Source organism: Tenrec ecaudatus, chromosome 16 (assembly GCF_050624435.1).
Source record: "Tenrec ecaudatus isolate mTenEca1 chromosome 16, mTenEca1.hap1, whole genome shotgun sequence".
Lineage (NCBI taxonomy): Eukaryota > Metazoa > Chordata > Mammalia > Afrosoricida > Tenrecidae > Tenrec > Tenrec ecaudatus.
This window is the reverse complement of record NC_134545.1, coordinates 27,137,907-27,162,263: the sequence shown is the minus strand read 5'-3', so window position 1 is coordinate 27,162,263 and position 24,357 is coordinate 27,137,907. Positions and strand designations below refer to the sequence as shown.

Genomic DNA, 24,357 nt, shown 5'->3' with positions numbered 1-24,357 from the left:
CAGTCACATCAAGAAGAGTTGTACATTCATGAGCACAATCAGTTTTAGAGCATCTTCAACCTGGTACTCTTCGTTATTAGCTTCGTCATTCCCCTCCCCCCCCAACCTCCCCGGCCACATCCCCAATGAACCACACTCTTCAGATGTACCTATGCTGGATTTCATGCAAGGAAAACATTAAAAGGTAAACAACAAAAAAACCTGAGAGTCACAAAGTAAAGCAGATAAAAACTTCAAATAAGAAGTAAAAAGTATTAAAAGCGAGGACAAATTTAAGTGGATCATAGGGAAATGTGGTGGAGACAGGGTGCTGCATTTTAACCTCACCACGTCTGCAACCATCCCCTTCCTTCTTTTACTCATTTATTATTTTATTAATCATTTTATTGGAAGCTGTTACAGATATAACAATCCATACTTCAAATAAATCAAGCATAATTGTACAATTGCTGCCCCCATCAGTATCAAAACATTTTATTTCTTCTTGAACTCTATGATATCAGCTCCTCTTTATCCCCTCCCTCCCCCACCTTACTATGCCAGGATCCCTATTATTATATGTAATTACTTTTTTGCTATGTCTTATACAATCCGAAGTATCCGTTCACCTACCATTTCCCAAGTGGTGTATAGTCATTGCCATCAGCTCCCCCTTCTCCCCTTACCCTCAGGGAACCATTACTCCCAGTGCTCTTTCTGAACAGCTATCTAGCATGGCTTTCATGCATCACACTTTAAATTACACAAATGAACAAATGCAGGTCTAACCCAATTGATGAGGTGAAAGGACATAATAGCAGGGGGAGGAAATATTAACGAACTAGGGGATAGTTATGTGTTTCATCAGTGCGCTACTGCACCCTGGATAGATTCATCCTTTCCGTGTGGCCCTTCTGAGAGAAGAGTCCAATGTCCAAGGCATTCCAATGCACGATAGGCTCTGTGCTGGGTTTCTTCCTACTGCTAACTTTCTGCCTCCTTTTCAATTATTTGAATATGTTTTAAATTTCCTGGCCATTAGAGAAGAGAATGCTCTCCAAAATGGGACTACAGCTACAGGCAGACAAAGTCCAGAACCGTATCACATAAGGAATTGACGGAGGATGCCCCCCACCACGAGTCCGAGCTCCAGGAATCTAGTTGCTGTACTCGCCCGAAAGGCCCGCTTGGATGGGATGAGAAGCAGGGTGGGGTTGAGGAGTAGTGTAACGAAAACCCAGTGGACTTACTCACCTTTCTGGGGATGAGAGAGGGTTGGAGTACGGGTGGCTATTTTAGGTCTTGCTGGCAAGTGTTGCTAGGGAAGCTGGAGCTGGAGGAGTGGAATGTGCTAGAACCTGTGGGTTTGCTGGCTCAGGAGGCTGGTGGAATCCTTGACAGACTAAGCTGATGGGGAGGAGGGGGAATATAGTTCCTAAACAGCCCTCTCCGCCACCCCCACTCCCCTGCCTGCCTCTCTCACTTCAGCCCTCTCTGAGTCTCTGGCTTTGCCACGTGTGATTTAGGTTCAAAGGCTTCTTTGCACAACTTCTTTGCCTTCAGCTTGTTGGTGCCCTTCTGAATGCTGTGAATAATGTTCTGTGTTGTTTTTAAGAGGCGTCCACACTTGATATTATGTTTAAAAAATAATCTTAGTAACTGCTAACAATGGAAGGCAATCCAACACCAGTGAGCGGAGAGAGGGCCCGTTTCTGCTCCAGTAACCGATGCAGGGAGGCAGTGATGCTTGGCAGGACCAGGCACAGGGCCGAGTGTGAATCCCAGTTCTGCTGCTTTCAAGTGGTCTCACCATTGTGCCTCAGTTCCCTCAACTGTAAAATGGGCTACCCTGTCGCTGTCATTCAATGGCTTCTAGAAAGCGCCTCATCCAGCACTTGAAGCAGGTATCAAAATCAAAGGACATCAGAGTTCAACCATTCCCCATCTCACCCCACCCCTTTCTGCGAATATGGATAATATACCTGCCCGAGAACCCTCAAATATATGTGGACTCAGATCCGAGGGACCATCTTGCTGGACCCTTGCTCTGTGTTCTCTGATAAAGCTTCTATTTCTCAAACTGTATGAACATGAGGGAGTACCCCCCAAAACGGGAAAAAGCTCTGCTGGGCAGAGCTTCCATGGCATGCGAACATCTCCCTCTGAGTTAGTGCACCCAGTGGCGTCACCTGGGAAGGTTCTCTCTGGTCACAGTGAATTTTTTTCATAAAAGCAGTTTCTCTCAAACCTCATTCTTGGTGATGGTCAATTTCAGACAACAGCGTGAACTGGGAAATTCTGTTTCCTGCTCAGGACAAATGCCGCAGAAACTATTGTGATGTTGAACACAGCTTATAAGGACAGCACTTTATGGTGGGAAAAGCTCAAGTGTACAAGTGGTTTGCTCATTTCATAAAAGGTGAAATGTCAATTGATGAGAAACCTCGTTCTGGACTTCCATCAACTTCCCAAACAGACAAAAATGTCAACAAAATCCACATACCTGTGCTCAAAGACCTATAACAGCGGACCATTGAAGAGATGGGGAAGTTATCCGGATTATCTTGGAGCCTGGTTCAGCGAATTTTAATGGAAGAATTTGGAATGAGAAGGGTTGCTGCGGAATTTGTGCCTTGGGTCCTGACTGGCCAGGAAAAAGAGTGGAAATACTGTGCTTTCACAGAACGGAATAGAACAGCTCCAAATGACTCCGACTTTTTTTCAAGGTCATTCCTGGTGATGAGACAGGGTGCTATTATTACAACCCCTAAAGCAAACATCAGTCAGGCCACTGGAAGATGCCAGTGTGGCCTCACCCATAAAACTCACCAAGATCAAGATGATGCTCACTTGTGAAATCAACCATCAAGATGATGCTCACTTGTCTTTTGAGGTGCCGGGGATAGAGCATTTGAAGTTGGTTCTACCAAAAACCAGCATGCCTCTCTTCCCTACGTACCTTACTCACCTGACCTCCCTCCGTGCAACTTCTTTCTGTTTCTGAGAATGAAGAGGGACGTGAAAGGGCAGAGATTTGACCACATAGAAGAGCTGAAGAAGAAAACACCCACCCAAACCGATGAGCCTGGAAAAATGTCTCCAAGAGTGGAATCACAGATTTAATAAATGTGTTAAGTGTAATGGAGAGCACTTTGAAGGTGATAAGGTTATTTTGTAAAAAAAATTTAAATGTATCAGTGCTGGGCAAGACCAACAAAGATGGCAGCGGCACCTGTGGTTGGTGTGTTCAGGGTGGCAGCTGCAGATAAAGCTGCAGCCTGGACCTCGGGGGCTGCACGAGGGGCTGAGGGGGCGGTTTTCGGCTGGGGTCAGGCCTCCCCCGCTGCCTTATGATGTCCAAATGTCCCAGGTCTTTGAGCACCCAAGAGATACTTGCTCCCCCTCACCACCACCCCCCCCCACTCCACTTCCCCAGACCCACAGCAAGGAGTGGCACAATCCAGCCTCTGGGCCAAGTTCTATGTTATGACCTCTGCCTCCCCGGCCAGGTCTCCCTGAGGAACAGTTCAAGAAACGAGCTGGGGCAGGGACAAACCTCATTCCGGAGGCCCCCTTCGGGCAGATCATGGGGTTCCCCTGCCTGGCTCACCACTTCCAGCCATGGCTCTGCTCTGCTCCGCCTCTCCAGTCCAGGACCAACCTGGCCTGTTCTAAGTCTGTGAGCAGAGGGGGCATGCACACAATGAGGATTGCCATGGGAAGGTACTGTGGTGCCAGAGAGCTGGGGGCTGAGCCACTTATTTAGAGACACAGCCCATTTCTCCACCACCTAGGGGGCTTTCCTGGGCCTCCCACCCTGCTCAGCATGTGAATGGAGCCCCCTATGCCTCATGGTTCCTGGGTCCTCTGAGCCTTTCTACTCTGCAGACTAGAGGGCTCATCACACACTCCCCCTCAGGTCCTGTGGTTCATTCCTCCGGGCTCTGGGGAATATGTGTTTCCTAAATGTGTCTGAGTGACATTGGCCTCCAGGACTTCTGTCTGGGAAGCTGACTTTTGGCAAGAGGTACCTGGAGGGAGCTGAGTCCAAGAGCTCACTGAAGCCCTTGCCGATGTGACTGGTGCCCTGTGGCACCTGATTCCTGGGAAGCTGTGAATCCTACGTGATTCCAAGCTGTCTTCCAGAAATATGTTCCCTCCTCCTCTGGATACAGTCGGCAGGATGTCGTAGAATCCCTGAAGCTCCTCATGGAGCGGCTGCTTCTGGCAATCAACTGCTGAAGCCGCCAGGCTCCGGCAATCCTGGCCAACAACCCAGCTCGCTCACCACCCCACAGGGCAGGGGCTCTGCTGGAAGATCCTGAGCTAAGTGATCCGCTCCAGGGAGGAGATGTGGGGGAGGAAAAGGGATGGAGAAGGTCTCTTTGCCATCTTCCCTTTTGAATTTCTGAACCTGTTATTCATCGGTTATTCAAAAATTTAAGCCAAGAATGTGTGGAGCTATGGAGAGGCCAGTCCCTGTGGGCTAAGGCCCTGGTCAGTGAGTGAGTGGGGGACAGAGAGAGACCAGTCAAGACGCTCGGGCTGCTAACTGAAAACTATGAGTGGTTAGAAGCTGCTCTGCAGAGTAAAGGCATGGAAACGTTCTGCCATGGCGATGTCCTAGGCAACGACCAAGACAGCCCAGAGAACCCCTCTGGCCGTGCTGGCACGTGGTCGCTATGAGTTGAGGTTGCCCCGACAGCACTACCAGCAACAAGAGCTCACGTGCAAAGGAACTGCCAGGCCAGTTCACTGGGAGCCTGGCCAGCTGCTGCTCGCCCTCGCTGGCAGACGGGCTGGGCTCTGGCCATGCCCGATGTCTCCTTTGAGGGACGACAGGCGCATGGGCGAGGCTGATCATCCTGCCCTCGGAGACACGGTGCTTCCAGGGCAGAAAGGTAAGGTACGCGGAGCCCTAGGACGCACGGGCCGCCTGAGGAGCCTGTTGAGGAGCCTGTGTGCACGCCAAGGTCAAAGAGAATCTTTAACCTGCTCTGACCTTCTGTCCAGACTGCACTGCGTGATGGCATCATTATTCTTCATAAAAAAGCTGGGCGACAGTGTCAGACGTGCTGCCTGGGAGCATTTGTCATTTAGAACACACCCTCTCAGGCCTCAAACTTGGGAGGAGACCAGCTTTCCTGCTTAAGTCCAGGGCGAGCTAATGCCTCTGCCAACCAGGCCGCTGCAGCATTGATGGCAGAGAAGGAGCTGTGGAGGAGTCCTGGTAGCACTGACGGCCACAAGTTTGGTGGTTCAAACCCACAAAGCACTCCTCGGGAGACAGACAAGGCTGTCCAATCCTGTGAAGATTTATACCCTTGGAAACCTTCAGGAGTGGTTGTGCTGGATCCCAGGGGGTCAGTGCCTGGGGGCTGCTTTGGTAAGGAGCCTTGGTGGCACAATGATTAAAGCTGTGAGCTGCTCACTAAAGGTCAGTGGTTTGAACCCAGCGGTGCACAGAAGACTGGGCCATGGCTGCACAGAGGTGACACCTAGATAAAGAACCGGGGCCAGTTCTACTCGGGCACACTGGGTCTCCGGGAGCACACCACAGCAGCTGCTTGCCCCATCACCCGATGACCAAACGGTTCAAAACCACTCAGGTGCGTTGCAAGAAAGGTCTGGTGGTCTGTGCCATGGAAGCTGAGGGAGCAGGTGCTCTGCACACAGGGGTACTGTGAGCTGGAACTGAGTTCATGACGACTGCCGGCAACAGTGACAGTGTGACCTGCCCTTCAGGGACCAGGAGGCCGTCCTCCTCATCGTGGCTCTCTTCTGTCTGTGTTTTTATGGAAGCCGTGATGAGAGTTGTTCAACTGCAATCCAAACGGGCAAACGAGAGTCTAACTGACACCATCCCAGGTATCCCAGGCTATAGGCTTCCACTTCACTCTGCACTGCTACGCCCAGGCAGGCCATCAAGCCGTCTGCCTCGTGCTGACCCCCGGGTGAGTCATTATGGGGGGGTGTGGCAGACAGCCTCAGCTTTCTCCTGAGGAGAGGCTGGAGGGTTTGAACCGCTGTCCTTGAGGTCAGGAGCCCAACACCTAACCCACTTCACCACCAGGGTTCCTTTACGTTTGGACAACACTCAGCTAAACTTCACTCAGTTCCCTGACAGTTGACCCCAGACAGACAACGCTCTGCCAACACAATCCAAGTCATTCTTTGATTGCTCTGGCAGCACTTGCTGGGCCTAACCAGATCCTGGGTTTTCTAGTTTCTAGACCACTGCCCTTCCCTCAGCACAGTTTCTTGCTTGATAGCAGAGCCTCCACCCGACTTCCTGATGGCCCAGCAGCTTCTTGAAATGGTCCCTTTTCGTTACCTCAGACCCAGAGTGGGCTGGCACAGTAAAATCCAGTTCTCAGTGGAGAATGCGGGACCAGGTGGCCTTTCTGAAGGGCACCTGGTGGCGCAGTGGTTAAGCACGGAGCTGGGTTCAATCCAAGGGCTCGAAGCTCAACACTGACCCGCAATAGGAGGAAACATGAAGGAACACAGTCAGGCATTAGCTTACCCTTGACTGGAATAAAGTCTGTGTATCCACACAGGCCCATGCACGTTCTTCAGTTCCCTCTGGTATTAGCCCAGTTTGCTCCATCTCAGAAATAATGGCTTTTTCTTGTACCTAGCCAGACCTGTTCTAGCACTGACCATCAACGTACCTACCTCAAGTTTTAACGGAATTATGACTACACAAATGGTGCTGCCACCACAAAGGTCAGCAGTTCGAAACCAGCAGTGGTTCAGTGGGGAAAAGACGGGACTTTCTACTCCTATAAAGTATTTTGGTCTCGGAAGCCCTACAGTGTTGCTGTGAGTTGGCAGTGTGTCTGTTGTTTTGGTTTGGTAAGAGGGCATCTCTCACTGTCATTGAGCTGTAGACCCCGTGGGTTCTCAAGACTATAACTGTTTACAGGAGTAGAAAACCCCGTCTTTCTTCTGAGGAGCTGCTGGTGAGTTTGAACTGCTGATCACACCCAATGTGTAACCACTACACCACCAGGGCGCCCTGGTAAGAGGGTACAGTGGCTACAAACTGAGCTGTTGAAGCCCACCCTGAAGCCACGCTGCAGGGCAGAGGTGGCTCTCTGCTGGGTCGCAATGTAAAGTCTCAGAACCCCGCAGGAGCAGACTGCCCTGTCCTCTAGGGTTGCCGTGATTTGGAATCAACTCCAGGGCGATAGTGTTTGTTGTTCTAATTGCTTATTTATTTAATAAAACATTAGGGCTCTTATAACTCTTATCACAATCTACACAGTTGCATCAAGCACATTTATCATGTCCAAAATATTCTTTCTACTTGAGCTCTTGGTATTAACTCCTCTTTCCCACCCCCTCCCTTTCCCGCCCCCACCCTCATGAACCCTTGAAAAAATTTAAAATTATTTTAATTATCTTATTTAACACCATCCGCTGTCTTCCTTCACTCACGTTTCTGTTATTCATTCCCTGCGGCACCCGGGGGAGGTGTTTGTACATCAATGTGATCGGTTCCCCCTTTCTCACCCTTCTCCCTCCTACCCTCATGGTATTACTTCTCTCATTATTGGTCCTGAGGGGTTAATCTGTGCTGGATTCAGTGTGTTGAGAGCTCTTATCTGTACCAGTGTACATGCTCTGGTCTAGCTGGATTTGTAAGGTAGAACTGAGGTCATGATAATGGTGGGGGGTGAGGAAGCATTCAAGAACATTAAAGTTGTGTGTTTCATCAGTGCTATACTGCACCCTGACTGGCTCATCCCTTTCTTGTGACCCTTCTGTGAGGGGATGTCCAATAGTCTACAGACGGGCTTTGGGTCTCCATTCTGTTCCCCCTCATTTGCATCGAAATGACTGTTTATTTTGGGTCTTCTGATGCCTAGTATCTGATCCTGTCACACCTCGTGATCACCGGACTTGGTGTGCTTCTTCCATGTGAACTTGTTGCTTCACTGTTGGATGGCCAGTTCAAGCCTTTAAGACCCCAGACACTGTATCTTGTACTAACCAGACACCATCAGCTTTCTTTACCACATTAGCTTATGCAGCTATTTTGTCTTTAGGGATCCTGTCGGAAAGGTGAGCATCACAGAATGCCAGGTTATCAGAACAAAGTGTTCTTGCATTGAGGGAGGACTTGAGTAGAGAGGCTCAATGTCCATCTGCTACCTTAATACTAAACCTACAAATATATGTACATAGACCTGTATCCCTATTGTCGTATATACTTTATATACTCGAGTATAAGCCGAGTTTTTTGGCACATTTTTAATGCAGTTTTTGTGGTAAAATTAGGTGCCTTGGCTGATACTTGGGTGGGCTTATACTCGAGTATATACGGTAAGTATATTTACATATGTACATGCCTATGTTTATACCTCTATAAATGTCTTTGCCTCCTGGTTCTTTCCTCCATTTCCTTTTACTTTCCTCCTGTCCCACGGTCATGTTTGACCTTCATTCAACGCTCTGTACTTTCTCTTGGCTACACTGGACTTGACTGAACCCCACCAGGCATTCTACACCCTCCTCGCCATAGATTTTAGATCTCTTGTTCCCTTTTCTCTGGGTTTGTTGGCTCCCACTCCTTTCCCCCACTGCCTCCTCTCCCCTGTCCTCCTAGAACCATCGGTCCCATTGTTTTCTCCTCGGCATTGTTTATCTTATTCAGATAGACATGAAAAAAAAGAGAGAAAGCCTATGAATAGTTGCAGGTCTGTCTGCTGACCCTTCTGAATATTTTCTGATTAAATCTGATGCAGTGCTAAGCCCCTGGAGTCCGAAGTCTATTTTCAGAATTTTTCAGGGACTTGGTTGTTTAGCTCCCTTGCTGCTCTGTTGCGCCCCTTCGTGTTAGCCTGGTGTGTGTGTGGGGGGGGGGGCGGGTAGGGAGCGGGGGTTGTCAGACAGGGCACAATTCCCAATTCCCACACTGCGTCTCCGGTGCTGCCCCCTGTAGGGCTGTGGGTCAGTAAGGGGACGTCAGGTCTAGTGATGCAGTCGGCCCTACAGTCTTCCCTGTGCATTGGCTACTCCAAGCGGGAGTGCTGGAGGATGGTGAGACTTTGTCTCAAGTACTCTGGACGTGTGATCAAGAGGGACCAGTCCTGGAGAAGGGCATCATACTTGGTAAGGCTGAGGTGCATCACAAAAGGAGTAGACCGACTGCAACAGTGGGCTCACACGCAGCATCAGTGGGGCTGAAGAGACAGCACCTACCAAACTTGTTTCCTTCAGTCCTTCAGTGCGTGGTCCTGGACAGCCAAGCACAGCGTGGGGACTGTGCCGTTAGCCCACGGGGAGAGCAGACTGTCCTCGAGGGTCTCCTGAGCCGGCATCTTCTTGGGAGAGAAGTCCAAGTCTTTTCTCCTGTGGCGCTGCTGCTGGGTTTGAACTGCTGGCCCTTTGGTTATCCCCCAGTGCGTAACCACGGTGCCTCCAGGGCTCTTTAGTACTGGGTTTATGATGGTGAATCAGACAGACCTCTGCCCTCAACAGGCCTCCAGTCCAGAGGGATACATAGACATTACAAACCAACCCCATGTAAGTAAATAAGCCTCTAACTATGGAGAGCCACCAGAAAACAGGTGGTGCTGAGATAAAAAACAGCAACAATAACAAAAACCATCGGAAACCCACAAGAGCCGAGCTAGGCAGATGTCACTTGTCTTTGGTTTAACAACACAGACATCTCCTAAGTTCTCTAAAGAGCTGCCTGTGGCGCCCACGGCACTGTTCATCAGTGAGCTCGTGGCAGCGCTGTTCCTAAGTGGGTGAATGGATGCAGAGTCACTGGCTCAAGTACAACAGGTGTCGGCGCATACACAGTCTTTCTCCCTTCCTGCCACGTGAAGGGCCCTGGTGCCTCAGAGGGACAGTGTCCAGCTGTGAGTGGAGAGGTCAACGTTTCAACCATCCAGCAGCTCTGCAGGAAAAAGGTAGGGCAGCAGGTTTCCCCGAGACCGGCAGTCTCAGAAGGCCCAGGGAGCAGGTCTACTCTGTTTTGTAGGGTGACTATGAGATGGAATTGCTCTGATGGTAGTAAACGCTGGTGAGGTTTTCCACTGTGGGGGGGAATGAGTTTCCTGCCACTGATGCTGGTCTTGAGATGTGACTTGCTTTAGTGCTTTAGTCACCCAGTGAGTGGGTGAGAGCTGAGCTGCGGCCCAAAATGTGCAGGATGGTTCTGCCTGGTCTCTTGAGCACCTGACTTTGGCCTTCGCCAGAGTCTTTTCAGCAGCCGCTGGTCACAGAACTGACCTAAACCCAGCCAGCAGCCCAAAGCAGACCCAGCCCAGTGACTAGAACAAGAAACAAATGTTTGCAGCCACGAGTCCCTGAGGTTTGGTGAGCTCCATGGCAAATGGAAGAAGTGACGACAGCAAAGAGCTGCAGCAATATCCAAAAGGCACGTGAGATGGCAGAGCAAAGCATCAGGGTGAACTGTGCAAAGACTGGGGTTAGAAAACCAAAACCGCAGGAGTGTTCAACGACAAAATTGAAGCCAGAAGTTACAGTTCTGAGGGATTCCATGGGCAAAATGCCGAAAGACACAGGAAGCATTAAGAGGTGATATGAGGAATACACAGAGCCACGATAGCAAACAGAACTGGCCGACACTCATCCATTTCAGAGGCTGAAGAGCTAATGGTTCTGAAGGACTAAGTCCAAGTTGCACGAAAGCATTAGCCCAAAGCAAGACTCCCGGAGTTGACAGAACACAGCAGAAGTGTGCACCATTGGAAGCACTCATTCCCCTATGCAACAAATTTGGAAGCTGGTGAACTGACTGGAAGGGATCTATATTTGTGCCCATTCCTAAGAAAGGTGAGCCAACAGGATCTACAAATTCTAGAAGAGTAACATTGATGTCACATGCAAGTAAAATTTTTCTGACAATAGTTGAGACTATTGTAGCAGCACAGTATGACAGGAGCTGCCGGAGATGCAGAAGAGGACGTGGAAGAAGGAATAACACTGATGCTGTCAGATGGATGTTGGCTGAAAGCCGAGAGTACAGAAAGCTGCATGCTGGCATCTCGTTGGCTATGCAGAAGCATTTGACTGTGTGGATCACGATGAACTACAGATAATATCTCAAAGAAAGGGACTTCCAGAACACTTCCTGGTGCTCACAAGGAACCTACCCATAGACCAAGAGGTGGCTGTTCCAACAGAACGAGGGAAAACTCCAATCAGAAACCAAACTCACTGCCATCAAGCAGATGCCAACTCATAAGGACCCGCCAGCTATATGCCAAGGTGGAACTGCTTCTGTGAGCTCCAAGACTGCAACGTTATGAGAAGAGGAAGGCCCGCCTTTCTCCCTCCGAGCAGCCCGTGGTTTCGAACTGCTGACCATGCAGTTAGCAGCCCAATGTGTAGCCACTATGCAACCAGGTAAGGTGTGTGTCAAGGTTGTATCCTCTCACCACCCTTATTCAATCTGCATGCTGGGCAAATAGAGAGGTGGGATTACAGGAAGGAGGATTCAGTACCAGGATTAGAGAAAGACTTATTAACAACCTGGGGTGTGCGGATGATACGACCTTGCCTGCTGACAGTGAGGAAGACCTGAAGCACTTGCTGATCAAGTTTAAGGACTGAAGCCTTCAGTAAGGATTACAACCCAGTGTGAAGAAAACAAAAACCCACACAACTAGACCACTGGTAAGCGCATGCTCGATGGAGAAAAGGCTGAAGTTGTTGTGGATTTCATCTTGCGTGGGCCCACAATCAACAGACATGGACCAGCGGTCAGGAAATCAAACGACATATTGCATCAGGCAAAGCTGCTGCACGAGACCTCTTTAAAATACCGGAGAGCAAAGCCGTCACGTTGAGGACTGATGCGCCTGCCCGCCCTGGTATTTTCAAGCACCTCATGTGCGCGTGAAGGCTGGACAGCTCATGAGAAGGTGGGGGAGTCCAGGGGCTGGCAGAGAGTGCTGTCTTCTAGGAGTCTGGTTTTTGGTTTTGGTGACAAAGCAAGCAGATCTGTCTTGGAAGAAGTAGACCCAGAATGCTCCTTAGAAACAAGGATCGTGAGACCTTCTCACGTACTTTGGACATGCCATCAGGAGACAGGTAGAGTGGCAGCGAAAAAGAGGCAAACCCTCAAGGAGCTGGCTGCAACCCTGGGCTCACCCAGAGGAATGGTTGTGGGCTGGTGCCGACTGGGCACACATCCGAGGGAGTCTTGACCGGGCAGTGAGCTGTGGGTCTGACAGAGTACGGTGTGCTGTGCTCCGGCTATGGACGCAGACACGGGGTGAATTCCAGGGCCGTCAGACCGTCGCCCCGCTGGTGTCCCAGGCTGTGACCTGTATGAGTGCTGATCACCACGTCTTTCTCCCGCATGCAGCCACCCACCAGGGCTTGTCGCCTCGCTGCCCCCAGAACCCTGCTGTTTACAAAGTGCATGGAAGACAACGGGGGTGGGGGTTGAGAAGTCTGTGGAGAAGGAGAAGCCAGGTTACTTGCCAGCACTGTGGAAAGCTGCTGATCTGCACTAAGCAGCCTACCTACCAAAGCCTCAGAAGTCGTTCACGTTCAGCCTTCTGGATGGCACCCAGGTGAAGGAGTCAGGGGCAGAAGACCCAGTCAGTGGCACGCTCCCTGCACAGCTTCAGGGGTCTCTGCAATACCCCAGTCACGGACCCGCCAACATCAGCTTTATTTTGTTCCCCTCAGATTGACAGGGCTAAGTCTCAGGCTTCCATCTACTTAGTAGGTGGGTCCTTCTGGAACCCAGCCAAGTCAGAAATGGAGGGGCACCTCAAGACAGGACTCCTGTATGAAGAACAAGCCTGACTGGATAGCACAGAACTTGGTGGGGGCCACAGTTCCAGCAGAGAAGGGCAGCCAGTCGACCACCCACAACCCCCGGGGCTCCTCTGGGCCTTCTTTCTCCCGTGTCCTCACCTGGCAGGAGCCCCAGTCCTGCTTCTCTCCTCATACTTCCTGGGCCCCCTGCTCAACTGCCACCTCCCTGGGAGCCTCTCAGAAGCCCTGGGAGCATAGTGAGTTACACATTGGGTTGCTAACCACAAGTTCAGCAGTTCAAGACCACCAGCTGCTCCTCACGAAAATAATGAGGCTTTCTCCTCCCATAAAGATTTCTAGTCTCAGAAGCACACAGGGGCAGTTCTACCTTGTCCTATAGGGTTTCTCGGAGTTGGAACTGACTCGATGGCAGCGAATCTGGTTTTTTATTTTGGTTGGGGGTTGGGCAGGGGTTCTGGGACCAATGCCCACACCCAGGGAGGCAGAGTGAAACTGCAGCTTTGTTCAGACATCTCATCGTCTTGCTGATAAAAGTGGATTCACAACTGAGGCTTCTGCTGCGTGTGGGCAGTGGGGAGACCAACAGTCCCAGCGCTTCTTTCTGTGTGATGTCTGGGCTCAGCACCCTCCATGGCCCGGGCGAGAGGCTCAGCAAGCAGCTTCCCAGTTGGACTACCCTCATTCAGAATGCAACCAGAAGTCTGAGTAACTCCATAAACACGCACTGTAAACTCAAACCTTTGTCTGGCTGGCTTGGCCTGAGCAGACCCCATGCACACGCCATCACCTTTAGCGGGTGGATGCTTCCAATGGCAGGCAGTTCCCCTTGGTCACCTGGAGGATCAGTATGGTGGCTCCCACACTGAGAGACCTAGCGCTGTGTCTCAGGGCTCTGAGCCTCAGACTGTCTGGAGCCATCTCTCACTGCCCTTGCTATGCTGAGCTGTGTAAGCCTCAATTCCAGTTCTTGGTGGACCTTCTTAATCTGCTAACTTGAGCAATGCCCAGGAAGGTTGAGCAAGATGCCTGAGGCCTGAGCAGGGTAAGGCAGGGGGACAAGGGGGCTTTAAAAAGTTGGTGGGGAAAAAAAGAGGACCTGATGCAAAGGGCTTACGTGGAGAGCAAATGCTTTGAGAATGATTGGGGCAGGGAATGTATGGATGTGCTTTATACAATTGATGTATGTATATGTATGGATTGTGATAAGAGTCTTTCAAATCCATTTGTCCATGAACTCAGTGAAGCCCCCTCTCCTCTGGTTTTGCATTCAGCTCATCTCCCCGCTGCGGGGACACTTCCTCAGCTCCCAGTCCAGGTTTCCTGCTCTGCATCTTGCCTGTGAGCCTCGTGGCGCCCTGGACTTCCGCTGGAGCATTGCCTTCCAGTCCCACAAGGAAAGGCCTAAGTCAGCTTTTCCATCACTCCAGCCCTGACATCTAGCACAGTGTCCTGGGCACAGTCAACACACAAAGACTTGTGGGAGGCGGCAAGGGGGAGGGAACACGATGGCCACATGCCACTATCCACTGCAGAACAGCCTTGCCGGGGCAGCTTTGACACACTGTGTTGATGAGATTTCCTCTCGCTCTGACAGGGTCCCAGGAAGCATCACCCGAGTATGCCTTGCCCTTCTGTGCATCTGCGGCTGACAGTATTTACCACCATCACCCCCCCACACACACATACACACCCACACACACCTGCTTTGCCTATGTGATGCCGTCTTTGCTCAGCCCGTGGTTTAATCACAGTGGCCCCAGCACCTCTCTGTCTCTAGAAGGAACTCTACAAGTCCCAATCTAATCTGTTCTGTGCTTTAAATGACAAGTTCCTGAGTTGGCATACTGCCAGGCTCCTATGAGTGCCCCCCCCCACACACACACTGAGAGTTGGGGGATGCATGGGCTGCTCCAGGGCACACAGCAGTCACTGGGAAGCAGGACAAGACAGTGCGTGTGGCTCACCTGGTTCTGCTTCACAGAGTGGGAAGCTCGGGAGCACCATCTTGCACGCAATGGTGATTTTCGTGAAGCAGAATGCTAATTTTGATCGTTAGAAACAGGACAAGCATTGGCCTGGGTGACTGGGTGAGATCTAGATGCTTTCTGGTCCTGGCTCGCCCATGGCTGTCAGCAAGTCCCAAGTCAGAGCTGATATCTGTTACGTGACGAGATGACCCCACCAGCCCAGGTCAATCTTGGCATTATGTAACCTGGTGACTATTTTTCACTCAAGAGCCCTTCCCCCAAAACAGCATAGGTACTCCAAAGACCGAGAGCTGCTGGCAATGAACACAACACACTCAGGAACCTGGGTCAGTGTCTCTACAGTGCTCACAGCAGCTTCTCAGGATGGCCACGGCTATTGTGATAGCTAGGTTTGGTGTCGACTTGGGTGGGCCGGGAGTCTCAGTAGTTTGGCAAACACCTAGTAGTCCACTAGAACCTGACCTAACACAATGTAACCACTGCCAATCTGTTGTAAGATGATTCGGACAGGAGGTAACATCCTTACTCAGGTTGACCCTGCCTCGACAATCACCAGCCTATGGATCTTAGATTCCTCGGGAGAAGCTTCCAGACAAACAGCTGATCTGTGTTCTTGGAACCTGCCTGAACTTGACTGCTTCTACAACCAGGTGAGCCATTTTCTCGAAATCTCTCTCTCTCTCACCTACAGATGTATCAGTGATTTTGCCTCTTGTGAACCATTAAACACACGATCACGAAGGACACCAGCAGACATTGTGAGAGCCTGAAACCAGCAAATAAAATGGATTTTCTGACAGATGCATCTTTTGGACCCTAGTTAAACACTGCATGTGGGGCCCAATGCCCGGAGACTCTGCTTATGCTCCCAGGTACCCTCTTCTCTCAGTCTCCCCCAGAAGCAGGCATTTGCAAACCTATTTTCTTAGATGGAAAAAAAAAATCACCCATTCTGAGAAAATGTAGACTGTTTTCCTAAGCGCACACTTTCAGCAAAAAGACGTTCCCGCCTCAGCACGCAGAGCTAGTTCAAGTACTCCCAACACAAGTGCTTGACTTTAGTACAAACCTGTTTACAGCTTGACAGCCAGGACCATCTTAATGAACTGGCAGGTTAATTCCACAAGCACGGCTCTGTGGGCACGGTCTAGGAAACCCCTTAATGGAGGATGGCTGGATGGGGCTCTATCGGGAAGCAGCACGGATTTCCAAAGGTGTCTCCCACCCGCTCCGCCTTCCCCACAGACAGTGCCCGCACGTTCAGTACCTGGAGTAGTAGGACTCCACTCCCAGGGCCTCCCGGGCGCTGGCGATGTGCTGCTCCAGGGCCGAGCTGGTGGCCGACGGAAGGGTGGCACTGCTGCCCACCTGGAAGTCCCCGGGGCTTTCCCCAGCGCTGTCTCCCAGATGGTACTCGTGGAACTTGAGGATCCCTGGAACGAGGGAGGCAGAGCCCATGACGTGGGCGTGGGTGGGTGAGGCGGGAAGCGTCAGGGTAGTGCTGACACCTGGGAGCTCAAGACTCCGCTTCTGGAACCACTGTGGAGGCTTCATGTAGATTTCAAATAGAGGAGCTCCAATGAGGAGCCGCCTCCTTCCAGGAAGGGCAGGTGTTAACTGCAGAGGGAAATTCTCACAAAGGGGGAATCTGAAGAAACCTTGGTTAAACCTTAAGTTAAAAAAAAAAAGTCAGTCTAAATATGAGGAGGTTTCAAATGGAATTACAAATATCACTGGCATTCCCCATGACCTGTATTTCACTTGGGAAAAACAACAACAACAAAACCAAGTTCTTTGCCACGGAGCCGACGCCAGCTCATAGCTTCCTCTAGGACAGGCAGAACCGTCCTGTGGGTTTCCGCGACTGTAACTGTTACAGGAGAAGAAAGCCTCCTCTTTCTCCTACAGAGTGGCTGAGTGGTTTCCAACAGCTGACCTTGCAGATCGCAACCCAACGTGTAACCACTTCCGCATCAGGGATCTCATATAGCTTAACGGCCAGAGGAAAAACATTTAAAATCATTTTTCAAATAAGATGCACTGGTCAACGATCACTAGTGGATTAACGGAAGGGGGAAAAGTAACGCTGGCTGTGGGGCAGCAGTGGATTAGCACGGATGTGTCCCCGTGTCCCCATGTTCCGGGATGGGGAAAGGCCAGGCCTTTGATTAGATTATCGAGCTCATTAAGAGCAGAGACGGATGCTGGGAGGACAAACAACAGGACCTCATCAGACAGAGCTCATTACTGCAGGGGTCTGGATGGCTCACTTGTCAAGTTTTCCACTCAGCCCCTCCCCCAAGGTAACAACCACAGTGAGAAAAAGCTTTACTTCCCACCCCCACCCCAGGTACCAATCTTGTCCTCTAACCCAGAGTTTTCTTTGTCAAAGAACCGTAAAGATGTGGGGGTGGGGGTGGGGACGGATACATCAGAGGCATGGAGCCCCAGACCCTGTGAGCTGGGAACTGTCACCAGCCATCCTTTTCTTTTTTAAATCAAAGGGACAGAAACCATCAAGAAAAACTTGTCAGTTCTCTCTGGTGGGTGAGCTTGAGTGAAATGGGCTTGCAGATGCACAAGGAGCCTGCTCTTCAAGATTTCCAGCCATCAGACCCACTTCCCCAGTTGGTAACCTTTGATCAGAGCCATCTGTAGTTTACCAGACAAAGCCATGACCCTGGGTCTGAACTGCACTGAGACTGTTACCCCCAAAACCCAAACTCACTGCCATGGAGAGGATGCTGGCTCTCAGCGGCCCCACGTGGCAGGGTAGAACTGCCCCGGTGGGTTTCCAAGAGGATGATTCTTTACAGGAGAAGAGAGTCTCTTCTTGCTGCCGAGGAGCAGCTGGTGGTTTCAAACTGCCGACACTGTGGTGAGCAGCCCAAGATGTAACCATTACACCACCAGGGCATCTCTAAAGCTAGGATCTTTAGGCCTGGACTAGACTCACAATAGAATTGGTTGAAAACGGGTTCTGCAAAAGCCAGAAATGTTAAGCCTCACACTTCATTTGGATTCTGTCGGACAATAGCCCTGGACTCCCCGTCTTCCTCAAAGATGGCTTTCCCACTCGGGGGTGAGAGAGACTGTCGCCCTGTGGCATGCCCACGGTGGCTGAGGGGCAGCGGAAGCTGGTGTCAGCACCTTGGCCTTCTCTGTGATGATACACCTCCTTCCAACTCTATACATCAGACAGGCCCAGGTTGGCGGCTTAGTGACCCTGCTCCCCTGAGCGCTCACCTGCCCCTGGAGCAAGAAGCCAGCTGTACAGGTAGCCGGCAGCCAGCGAGTAGTAGAGCACCAGGCCCCTCTGGCTGTTAACCATCTCTAAGATCTGATCGATGGTGACTGGGCAGTAGGGGTCTGAGTCCTGCTGTCCTGTCTGTCGCTCCACAAGAAGGTCAGCGAAGGCCCTCGTCCGTCCTCTCTCCGCCACGGCCAGGGCTTCATCGTGATGGCCTAAGAGACACAAGGGCCCTTGTGAGTGCCGGCTCAGAAGAGCACCTCCGAGGGGGCGGGGTCCACTCATATGGCCTCCTGGTTTTAGACCAGCCCTCCCCCTGACCCTTAAACCATGGGCTAGCAGCACAAAATAGGTCCTCCTCCTGTGCCTGCCCATCTCTGGTCCAAGTTCTGGGCTGAGTCTGGCCCCAGCCCCTAGTCTTGTCTCTCTGGGGACTGCCCTCTCTGGCTCGCACAGATGACAGCAATGTGGGCAGGTCTCCTGTCCTTCCAGTCCCTCAAGATGGACTGTGTCACCCCACCCAGCCCACACTCCCCTCTCCCTGCTTGCCAGGGCCTGCCTTTACCTATCACGCCAGCCTTCCCTCTCATTTCCTGGAGGCCGGGGTGGGGGCTGATCAACACCAGCCAAGCTCACATGCCTCACCAAAGGAAGCAGTGCCCACTGCCGCATGAGGGGTGAGTTCGTTAAACGTGTGACCAGATGGAGGAGGCTAACTTAATATCCAAATGGCCCTTGGCAGAAAAAAGGTTCCTCACGCAGACTTTAAGGGAGCCAAGTCAAAAAGCTGATGTGCGCTATAGACACACAGAACAAGGGCAAAACCACAGGCAGGTTTACCGTGCGGTGGCCTGTGCGTGTCCACAGAGGGCAGACATAAACGGATACACAGGGGCTTCAGCGAGTTTGTGGAAATGTAGAATAAAGAGAGAATGGAATTTCCCCCCGAGCTGCTGGAGCCCCTTGCACACATGAATGGGTGACAGAATTAGGATCAAAGATGTGCAGGTGTGGTGGGGTGGAAATGGGTGTCCAGAGGGGTGGACTGGATGCCACAGCTCTAGGGTACCTGGCTTCCCCTCTGCTCTGTCATGGATGTCAGGAGAGAGCAGGAGGGGTGTGTGTGTGTGTGTGTAAATATTTTCTTTTACATTAATACATTATTAATGGAAATAGCAGGTACTATTTCCATGCACATTGGAAAACTGGCCCCCAAATGCTAGACACTTAACACTGTGATGATAATTGATAGTAAGTTGTCATCACAGACAACGAACACAATGACACCATGCATCTTTCGGTGGAAGCTTGAGTGCATATGTAGCGGAAAGCCCCCTGCATCTCCTGCAACACTACCGCCAGCCTCAGAGACCACCTCTTCCCGCTGGGTCAAGGAGCAGGGCCTGCAGGGGTGGGGAGGCCCAGGAGGAAGGACAGACACAGGCTTGGGAGGGTTGTCACAGAGCCTGGGGCGCATGCACACGCACATGCACACACACACACACCGCTACCACCCCCAGTTGGAGTGCCCACTGCTCTCACCGAGGCTGACCAGCACGCGTTGCAGGGCCTGGTAGGAGGAGGTCTGCAGGTCGAAGAGGGAGAGCTTGTAGTCTGTGCTCAGCTGTGCCTCGTGCCGGATCGTTTCAAACAAGGCGGATGCTCTGTAGAGCTGCAAGCAGGGGACAAGAGAAGGACTGTTGCCCCAGGCCCACGGCACAGAGACCAGAGCCGGCTTCTACTCACATGCTGGTGTGCACCGGAACCCGCACCAAACTTACTGTTCTCCAGCCAGTTCCGCTGCCTAGCCATCCTATGAGGAGCCCCGGGGGCTGGTGGCTGTGCCCTGGACTGCTAACCGCAAGGTCAGCAAGTTTGAAACCCCTCGCTGCTCCTAGGAAGAAAGCTGAGACTTTCTACTCCCCTGAAGAGTCAGTCTCTCAGAAACCCACAAGGGAGGGTCTACCCCATCCTGCAGGGTCCCTGTGAATCGCTAGGATTCCGACTATGCGTCAGTATCAACTTGCTGACAGGGTGTTTTTGTCTGTTTGTTTTTAATTGAGCTACCCGACAGGATGGAGTAGAACTGCTCTATGGGGTTTCTATGGCTGCCAACCTTCACCGGAGCAGAGAGCCTCTTCTTCCTCTTGCGGGGCGGGCTGGTGGGCTGAAACCACGGACCTTTCTGTTATCAGCCACGTGACTACAGCCCTGGAACGAGAGGATTCATTCTCTACTGTTCCACATGGAACAAGAGAGGCACTTCGGCTGACTTCTCCCGTCCCTGCTTGTCTTGTTCCGCAGTCAGGACTTGCACTTGGACTCACCAAATAAGTGAGTCCTTTTAGATGGTGCCAACTCGGAACTTGGTACAGTTCTAACCTCCCGCGCCAGCCTGCTAACAGACTTCTATTTGGACCCACGCGGGAAGATGAACTTGTTGTGGGAGAAAATGAGAGGAGGAGGGAGGGGATGGGAGAAGAGTGGGGAAGTGTGTCTCCTGATAGAGCTAGAAATCTACCAGCACATTAACTACCATAGCAGCGGAGCCGTGGGTGACTACTCGGTGCCATCTCGGAGTGCATGCTATTTTCACATGAAGGTTTAATGAGCGATGGCAGCACTTAACACAAGACTTCCAGAGAAATTACTGAGAACTCATTCAGACGCGTGAGCAAGAGTCTTTACTTAATGGGTGAACACTTCTGGGCAGGCAGCTGGCCACTGGCAAATGCTAGGATGGTGACCCCAGTTCTCCCATGGCTTCTGGAAATATCCACTTGGCACAGGGATCCACCTCCTCACCTGGTGCTGGGCCTCCTCCAAGTTTCCACTGGCCCACAGAGAGAGGCCAAGGCCATGGCGGATTTTGGCTTCGTCTTCCCTGCGGCCCAGTTGCTCGGCGAGTCTTAAACCTGGAAGCAGATGGGAGAATTTTAAGGAGACATGTGCGGTGGGCAGTTCCACCGGGCCAAGGTGGCCTGCAGAGTCCGCCTTCATTGGCTGGACCTAAAGGAGCTCCCAACAGGGCTGGGAGCAAAGTTGGCCCAGGCATAGGTGGCTTCTTCCCTTCCTGTGTTGCTGGCGCCTTCTCGGGAAAGCTCGGTCATGCCCCAACCAACCCACAATTTCATTTTTTGTTTTTTGAAAACAGGCCTGCGGGGTACAGGGTCCACCTGGATTGGTGGACGTCAACTTCACAGGGCAGGCAGATGGAAACCAGAGCCCTGCAAATGAAAACTCCTGCCTGAATGTGTGAATATCTCAAATCCACTGCTCTGGCAGGCAAAACACTTTCCAGACTGGTCCACAATCAAATACAGAAGTCAAAAAAAAATTTATAACCCCCGGAAAATAACAAATGCCGGAGATTGAAGCTCTCACACACTGCTGTGGGTCGGGTTATAAATCTGTACAGCGGCTGCGGAAAGCACGAAGGGGCCACTGGGAATGGAGTCCCAGACGACCCAGCAATCCCTCTGCTGGCTATACCCAAACACAATCAGAGCCGTAACACCAACAGACCAGTGCTTGTCCGTGTGCATCCCAGCACAGGTCACAAAGGCAAGAAGAAGGAAACAGCCCAAATGCCCATCGTGGAAGAGCAGACACAGACACATGGGTCTCACACCCTGTGAGGAAACCACGAAGCCCCTCTTGGTGTGGCTGGACCCGGAGAACATCCTGAGTGACACAGCCCGTTACAAAGGGTCCGATGTTATACGAGACCACTGTCACACGCGGGGAAGGACACTGAGATTTAGGCAAGTGGAACATGCTTCGGAGTTTGTCAAAGTGGGGAGGGCAAGGGGGGAGGATACAGCAATGGGCGAGGCGGCCGGTCGATGGGTATTGACTTGGGCGGGGGGAAGATGGTAGTTTACAGGAGGGAGAAGAGATAGAAAGGAGTGGGGGAGGGGTGCGTGGATGAGGGTGAGGGGGTGTTGCTGAGTCGTTTAAACAGTCGTATGGTCGCATGGGACCGGGTAGAAATGTTCCTTAGCTTTCCAATCCAGAAACTCTTTAGAGGAATAGAAAGCAAGCTCCGCGCAACTCCCGAGAAGTAGCTGGCAGTTTTGAACTGTGGCCTTTCCGGTCACAGCCCAATGTGGAACCACCACATGCCACCAAGGCTCTTTCTGTCCTTCGGTGTCATTGGGTCATAACCCTTGCAAGTTAGTCACGGTTGGCAATCCCTTCACGGAACAGGAACACAGCCCAGCACAGCTGGTCATTCAAACTTCAACTTGCTAACCACAGGACTCCTCCAAGACAGGCAGCCCTGCCCGCTGGAGGGAATATGAGTCAGGAGACGTGGCCCCCAGGAGCCCTGTGGGAGGGGGACTCTGCACCCAGTCACAACCTGGGCCATGGCGCTCAGCACTGAATGGCTAAAAGTCCACTGGAGAGGTCTGTCAGCTGCCCTGCCCACTCCCACCTCTCTGGCGCCTGGCACCGGCTGGCCAGGAGCTGGCTGGCTATGTGCTCTGTGCTCACTCACTGTCAGCTGCTGTGGCAGAGTCACCTCCGAATCATGGCAACCCCAAGCATGCAAATTGTCAGACCTTTGCCTCAGTTACCTGTGGGTGGGCTTGAATCAAGAACCTTTGGGCTTATAGGCAGGGCTTAACTGCTTGTGCCACCCAAGGGCTCCTCACTTCAATAGGAGAGAGAGAAAGCTGGCAAAGATCGTTCGTTCTAACCAGGAATGTCCATTGAGATCCCCTGACCCCAAGAAGCAGCCAGGTCCCACCCTGTGACCCTGGGACTCTATGGCCCAGGGATGGGGTGCCCTTTCCCAGGCCCCTCCCAAAGCCGGGGAGACACAGCCCTGGGAGGCTGGCTGCCCACTGAACAGGCCCCTCATCGTTAAGTCAGTACTTGGGTAGGGGCCTGCTGGCGGCTGCCCAGCTCCTGAGAGGTGGCTAGCATGGCCCGAGGGAGGGTGCCTGCCACACACCTTGGTGGACTCTAGACGCTGCCAGACTTCAAAGAACAAGAACAGCGAGTATGCACTTCTGCGTGTCCACTGATTCTGCAGCCGCTTCTGAGAGCCAGTCCTGCAGGACCTACAGAAGATCCCGGCCCGGCAGCAGCCCTGCATGGGCCAAGTGCTCGGCCTGCTGGCATTTTCCCACAGTCAGGTTTCCGGAAATGGAAGGTGAGCACCGGAATCATTGCACTGAGGGAGACAGAGCCCAGTCCTAACAGCATGGGAGCCAGATCAGGTCTGGGGGTGTCTTGTGGCCTGGCCTTGGTCTGCGCAGAACACCAGCTCCTTGCCCACCCTCCACCTTGCTCCCTGCTCCCCAGACCTGTTCAGGGCTCAGGAGGAGGGGCCAGCTGCCTCCACCTGGCCTACATGGCATCTAGACAGAGAGCTGAGTCACACTCTACTGTTGACCAACTGCCTGGCCACCACCAGGTTGCTGTGTTTCTTGGAGCTTTGACTGCCTGAGCTGCAAAATGGGCACAGAAAGATACCCCTCTTTTGGGGACAGTGAGAACTGGTGTGGGAGAAGTTTCCGTGAGAGCTCTGGCCTGAAAGCAGCCTGTTGCCTCTCATAGCAGAGTGGGGGAGGTGGCCTTCCTAACCCTCTCTGCAGGCGCATGGAGGAGCAGAAGCCCCCAAAGAGTGGAGAGAGCCAGAGGCTGAGTGTCCCTCGGCAGGAACTTCTGTGTGCATCCGTGGATGGCCACCACCAGCTCCTGGGCCAGCTAGAATTAGACTCACTATGGGCCCAACCAGAGCACTGTGGGCAGTCAGCCTCAGGAGGAGCTGCTGTGGGGCCCAAGGGAGCCCTGGGCAGACGGTGCTGACAGACCTCTTTTGCCTCACCAGAAGTGATATCTATGAGGGGCCTTGTGGTGGTTACACTTGTGCTAACTTGGTAAATCTGGGAAGGTCGGGGTATAGTCCAACCTGTCAATCAGATCATGTCTTACTGACATCTCCTTTGGGATGTGGTCTACTTATGAGAGACACTGTGGAGAATCTCTCTTTTTCTTGGCCCTTCTCCTTCCTTCAGACACTGGGTCCTGTGTCTCACGTCTGGGGCTGGTGGCTCATGTGGCACCCTCCGTGTCCCGGTGGACCATGGAACCATGTGACCTCCCAGCTTCCCGCTTTGACTCCTGGCTTCACCAGCTGGCAGGTGCGTGATTGTGGAGGAGGCTCCTGCTAGCATCTGACCCGTGAACTTGAGTCTGACTGGATGGGCTGCTTTCTTGACATAAATTCTTTGTTATACATTCAGGAGGGCTTTTATCTCTGGAAAACTCAGCCTAAGACAGGCCTCCAGCCAGTTCAGGAAAAAAGTCTAACATCCTTTCCTTCCAACTTTTCCCACATACTTTTTGAAG

The 24,357-nt window shown here is 52.0% G+C and overlaps 1 protein-coding gene and 1 pseudogene across 4 annotated transcripts in view; one reads left to right on the top strand and one right to left on the bottom strand.

Moving 5' to 3' along the window:
- Nucleotides 1–24,357, bottom strand: part of TTC28 (tetratricopeptide repeat domain 28) — a 696,928-nt gene that overhangs the window by 39,719 nt on the left and 632,852 nt on the right. For all 4 annotated transcript variants that reach the window (XM_075534764.1, XM_075534766.1, XM_075534765.1 and 1 more), the window contains 4 exons: nucleotides 20,800–20,909; nucleotides 19,537–19,666; nucleotides 17,991–18,209; nucleotides 16,012–16,177 (listed from right to left, as the gene is read on the bottom strand). In XM_075534764.1, the coding sequence (XP_075390879.1) occupies nucleotides 16,012–16,177; nucleotides 17,991–18,209; nucleotides 19,537–19,666; nucleotides 20,800–20,909 (625 nt within the window). The remainder of the gene's footprint in view (nucleotides 1–16,011; nucleotides 16,178–17,990; nucleotides 18,210–19,536; nucleotides 19,667–20,799; nucleotides 20,910–24,357) is intronic.
- LOC142429520 (ubiquitin carboxyl-terminal hydrolase 21 pseudogene) lies at nucleotides 3,341–4,383 on the top strand (annotated as a pseudogene).